General features: G+C 42.0%; 1 protein-coding gene across 2 annotated transcripts in view; it reads right to left on the minus strand.

Moving 5' to 3' along the window:
- The window catches only part of LOC115355931 (mitogen-activated protein kinase-binding protein 1-like), a 30,818-nt gene extending 24,818 nt beyond the window's left edge, over nucleotides 1-6,000 (minus strand). For both annotated transcript variants that reach the window (XM_030046863.1, XM_030046862.1), the window contains exons 1-6: nucleotides 5,831-6,000; nucleotides 4,407-4,498; nucleotides 2,594-2,656; nucleotides 2,424-2,481; nucleotides 754-924; nucleotides 12-149 (exon numbers count right to left, since the gene is read on the minus strand). In XM_030046863.1, the coding sequence (XP_029902723.1) occupies nucleotides 12-149; nucleotides 754-924; nucleotides 2,424-2,481; nucleotides 2,594-2,656; nucleotides 4,407-4,498; nucleotides 5,831-5,932 (624 nt within the window). In that variant the 5' untranslated portion in view covers nucleotides 5,933-6,000. The remainder of the gene's footprint in view (nucleotides 1-11; nucleotides 150-753; nucleotides 925-2,423; nucleotides 2,482-2,593; nucleotides 2,657-4,406; nucleotides 4,499-5,830) is intronic.

Consider the following 6,000-nt stretch of genomic DNA (forward strand, 5'->3'; position numbering starts at 1 on the left):
AGCGAGGGCACCTTGATGGGCTTGCAGTGATCCAGATACCAGAACTTGACGTGTCTGTTGCCTGCAGTTACAAAGTAGGAGCTGTCCTCAGAGAAAGACACCCCTGTCACCTTACTGGACACCTTGTTAGCAGCCACCACCACGTCTTTCTGCAACAAAGACAACAATGTGCATGTAAAGAGCCTAAATATCTGAAAACATTTGAATTCTTTGTATTTAAATTATTCTTGAAAAATATTTTCCGTTCAAAACTGTTCTAATTCAGCCTTTCAATTTGCCAATGAAAATGATAGCAGGTAAATCCAGTGCATCACTACGGGATTTTAATGAGGATTCTTAAAAAAAACATACACATAACAGAGGAAGTGGTTCACTTAGGGATGGCACTGCCGTTTACCTCCTGAGGTCCCATCAAAATTAATTAGCAGTCTTCCATTTCAACTTTATAGTGAGCACCAGCATTTCTTGTTATTTAGTTATCGTTATTATTTTTTTTTTAATAAGACAGGTTTGTTTTTTTCACTTTGATGGAGCTAGGCTAATGACTCCCATAAACTTTAAGTCTTTATGCTAAGCTAACACAAAATGCTAACCTATAGGAACCGACCCAGTGGACGTACCAAGGTGAAAATCGTATCAAACACCTTGCCTCAGGCTGGGTAAGTTGGAAAAAGGGTATTTTGCCCAAAATGTTGTAGTGAGTATTCCTTTAAGAGAGCTACCTGCTGGTTAAAACATGACAGCGGGACGTACCTTCCACGCCCAGACGTTGACCATCATGTCATGCTGGTTCCCCACACTGACAATGTACTTGCTGTTGGGAGAGAAAGCCACACAGGAGATGCCGTATTTGTGCTTCTGCAGCTCTGCCACCTGTCTTCGTTCTGCCACATCCCACAGCCTCACCGCTGGTAGGTGACCGCTCTGATAGGACAAAGGGGTGAGTGGGTGGTGGAAAGAGGGAGTTAGCCGAGAGAAATGGTTGCAATTGAAGAAAACTGAGTGGAAAAATAGAAAGAAGTGGGGGAAATGAGGAATTTGTGAGTGTAAAAGAACATATGTTTATCAGTGTAAATTTCCATGTTTGAGTATGGCGTTATCATGGTTAATAATGTATCAGTTCCCTTGTTTCCTACTTGTACTTTTTGTATGCAGTGTGTACTGTGTCTACATGCATGGACCAACCAAGCCACATTCCCAGCACCTTCACACATATGTGGTGATTACAGTTGAACTAGATTTTTTTTTTTTTGGTCCGTGGAAACATCTGTTGAAAAGCACCGTTGGATTTTATTTAGGGCTATCAGTGCAGACATCGTAATTAGTCATCTGTCACTCCAGATGACTGCTGTTTCCTCAGTGGCCTTGCCTCCCTGTCCAGCTCTCTGAGGGGATTATCCACTAGCACTCTGACCCTGCCCAGCGCAGGTTCCAGTACCTGTCACTTGACTCGCAGGGATTACTTCCTTCAGGGATCAAAAGGTCAGCGGGCTATTTGTGCAATCTCCTTTTTTAATATGATAGAATGACCTTTCACAGGTCAGCATTAACAGGTGAGAGGGAAAACAAACTTGAAAGACACTGGGAATGGATGACTGGGTGACTGTATGTATGTATGCAAGGAAGAAAGAAGAAAGAAAGGCAACAATAAAGACATGCATGCATATTATCAGCCTACCCATCATGTTGAAGATTAGCGACTGTTAGGTGTGTGTACTGACTGTGTGTGAGCAACATTTATTATCTGGTCGTCCACTCAGGGACATCCTGAACTTCATCTCTATCAAACATTACAGGAAATCCCGTAACAGACATTTGATGCTTTGATCAGTGAGCACAATAGACAGAAGAGAGGCACAACTACCCAATCATATCAACATCCAGGTTAGAGGACTGACCTGCGAACCTGTAAAAAATGGAACAGTTTACCCTAAAAGTCCATCAGTTTCTCTTGCAAGGGAACTAGCAGCTATCCTCTCGTATGGTTTTCAGTTCATAAATTTAAGATCTCACATGGAGGTTTAAACATTTGGCATTTACTCCCTTGTACATGGAAACAAAAGACTATCATCATGGTATTTCATGTTTGCGACTTTGATCCCCGCTGTCATGGTAACCGTGGTCCGTTCGTCCACTTAAACAGACAAATCCTTCATAGGCTTTGATTGGCTGGGGAGGATTAATCCAGCATATAAACCACAAGCTGAGATTCAAAATACTGTAAATCCAGCTGATTGTGGTGTATGGGCATCAATACATTGATCCTACTGTGACATGGATCTGATAAAGACACTGGGAATGAAATCAGAAGAGGTAAGCGTGGTGTCCAGACGCAAAGAGAGATACGTCGAGATGTTCAGTTCATGTGGAACCAAGATAACAGTGGAGGCAGAGAGGGAAGGGGAAGAGTGGGAGACACTCACCTCTCCTGTAACCAAGTACTTGCCGTCAGGGGAGAAGGACAGAGCTGTGATGGTCTTTCTGTGGAGGCGAGAAACACTGATTATTGTTGTGGCAGTTTGTATTCTTGATGTGCAAATGTTGCTCTATTCAAATGCGAATGTCAGCAGCCTTGTGTTTGCGCGCGACTCACCTTGAAACGTTGATGATGTGGTGTTGTCTGTTCTTCTTGGGATTCAGCAGGACGACCACACAACTGCACAAGGGAAAAGGCAATCAAATTCACAAACGCTCTTCATCAAGTCCATGTACATGGTTTGTATTATATCCCGTATTGGTGTTTTTAGTTGGTATTTATGGAAGAATGCAATTGGCAACTAACATTTTTCATTTTTTTTTGCAGAAGCTGTACCCATTGCAAGAATCCCTAACATTTGTCCAAGTGGGAAGCAACAGCACACAAGTGGCTAAATATAACATTTCAGATCATAAGCGTGTGCACAGAAGCTTCATTTCACAGTGCGTGCTGAACCAAAAGGAGATTTTGGTTTAAACGATAGATATTCTTTTGGCATATTTAACACTTACTTAAAAGCTATGATGTAACACAGGAATCCAAACAGCTTTTTTTCACAGCAATGTACCTAATATGTATTACAGAAGTAAGCCTAATCTTTGTTGATCCCTAATTGAACTTGTAAGCCAGAGTACATTCTGTGGGTTTCACAGGACTGAAGCAACAGTGGCAAAGGCCATCTACTGCTTCACACATTTCTCCCCCTGGGCGTTTGTAAGAGAATATATTCATTAATTCGGAGGAACACATTCATATCTCATTCAGTGACTGATATGTTGATTTAAATGAAGCAATCACTGAGTTCATTCACTGAGTAATTCCTTTACATATTCAAATAATCGAGGCCGCCGTCATCCTGCCATCACAGACATCCTTATCATTTCCTGCTTGTTTCAATTCCTCAGCACATGGATCCACTATCAACCTGTCAGTGAGGTGTCACTCCTTTAGCCCCGTGCCAGGGATCTGCATTAACACTGTGGCAGGTTGCACAGATTTAAATAGAAATGCCAAGTGGACAGCCATAGCATGGACAACATGGTCACTGTACAGCATGGAAAATGCCGAGCAAAACCAGACACAAACCCAAACACACCTGCATAACATGCTTGCATGCAACACGACCCTGTTTTTTTTTTTTTTTTCTTTCTTTTGCTCCCTCACAGCTACAAATATAAAACCCAACACTTCCTGACACAGCAACACCGGAAAAGAGCCCTAATTCTCTTGTTTTGTTTTGTTTTGTTTTGTTTTTTTTGTTCAGACATTGACCTGCTTAGAATTAATACAGCTTTGTCATAAGATTTGAGAGGCACACAAAAGAGGCTCAGTGCGCTGTTTCTGTTACAGCCTCCTGGGACTGCTTGTTTTTAACCGCTGCCTTCACCCTGGTGGTACAGTAGCTCTTAGGTCCTGAGCGGCACCACTGCACGAGTAAATCCTCCACCTTGCAGTTCATTACACTTCAAATTGCTCTTATTCTGTACTGGGACAGTAACAAAGGCGGTGTCACTGCACAGCTTTAGTAGTATAAAACACAGTCTAAATCAACAGATGACAGAGGGAACCAAGGGAAAAAAAAACCTCCCTGGATAAGATAATAAAGAGCATTGGAGTTTCTCTGATCACAGAGCCCAATACGCTCTCCTCAGTTCCTCCGAGATAGCACAGATATCACACACAGACCGTCGATCAAGAGAAATTTGCAAACCAAACATTTGTGCAAGGCAGATGTGATAAGAAATCTGGATGTCAACGGAGCGCTGATAAGTCAAAGGTCAGATGTCGCGATAAGACTTTGCATAGGTGTCATTTGGCGGAATGACTGCACTGTAGCTCAAACATGTGGCAAGGCTGGGAATGCTGGAATCAACATGTACACATGCACTCAAACATGCAGACACAGACAGCCTCCTCTCTCTCCTCTCACCCTGCAGGGTAGGCCACTAGCCCGGATCGCGGGTCGCAGGCAAGACCACTGTTCCCTGAAGCAGTGATTCCCAAGACCTTTTCCAACGTCACCTGCAGGGAGACACAATGCAGGGGCATACCTTCAGACAATGTTGTTATACAGTATATCTTTGGGAATTTTTAGCATAGTGTAGAGAAAAAGGAGATAAGGGGGAGGCTAAAACCCATAATGTCGTGAGTAATTTAGCAAACTTATCAATAAAATGACAGACTGATTATTAAATGAACAGAGAGTGGCTACGGAACACATAATGTGATTGTTTTAGTGCAAAGGCTGCACCGGAGCGCTGTAGTTTCATCCCTCACACATGTTTTCCTGTCTATTTTTAGATATGATAAACAACTATCTCCCAGGAATGTCTTGATCCTCAAGCGTCACTACAGCCAGGTCTGAAATAGTGTTGATATGGTTGTGAGGACAACTTAAGACTTGCCTGTGCAGCGGCACTGGATTTGAACTGTTTAATTGGAGCTGACACAGTCCAGCTCCGTGGTTCCTTCTAAAAACAGTGTGAAGCAAAAACCTTATTTTGTCTGCTGGGTAACAGCTATTGGTTTAATCTTAAACCAGCAGAGCCAGAAGTGACTGATTCAGTTTGAAAAGGTTTAACCTACCAATAAACAAGATAAAGATGTAACAGAAGGCTTGGCAAGTCATACTGTCTGTCTTGGGATTTATATAGCAGCTCTAACAGGAGCCAATTAATCTGGAGTAGCCTCTTGATGTATTTGGGTACAGCAAGCAAACATATACAAACAGACGAAGAAATTGAAACAGAAATTTCATGGTCTGACGTTTTTCAACATCAAATTATCAGAAATGAACAACTTATCAGACCTGTTAGGCTGCTGGGCTGGGCGTAAAGCCCCTTAGTTATTTTCAAGAAGTGAAAGAAAAGTCCTGCATACAGAAATAGACTCTGCATTTTTATTTCTTGAATTTTCTCCTCTGTCCTTTCTCAACACATTTCTATAACTGTCAAATTAATTGAATGAAAATCACTATAATTTTCCTTATCTTCATATAGGACCAGATAGTATTCTAATTTGTTTTTTTTTTTTTTTTTTTTTTTTTTTTTTTTTTTAATCTCATCCCATCAGTGCAGGATTTCTGGGATATAGTTTTGACCTCTAATAATTTGTTTCATTTTTTTTTTTTCTGTGCTGTGTCCAAAATTTACTGTAGGGATACTGCAAAGTGCTACCTTTTTGTGCAGTGGAGGACAGAGGCATATAAAAGCCTAATACTGAGTTTATGACATGATTAAGACACTATATTTTATGTAGGAGAGGCTATATGGAGAAAATAGTGAGCGGAGGTAACTTCAGCACAAGTATCACCTGTTGTGTGGAGGTATATGTGGATGCATAGAGGCTGCTCACCTTCCCGGCCAGACTCTCTTTCCTGTTCTTCTTGTGTTTGGCTGCTGGAGAGCGCAGCAAATTCCTGATGCGACTTTTGATGGTTGATCCATCGCCTGTCATTTTGGTGTCACCGGCGCTGCTGCTGTCCAACCATCCACCGCTGACAAGCCACCAGATGAAGCTGCGAG

Source organism: Myripristis murdjan, chromosome 24, assembly GCF_902150065.1.
Source record: "Myripristis murdjan chromosome 24, fMyrMur1.1, whole genome shotgun sequence".
In the NCBI taxonomy this organism is placed as follows: Eukaryota; Metazoa; Chordata; class Actinopteri; order Holocentriformes; family Holocentridae; genus Myripristis; species Myripristis murdjan.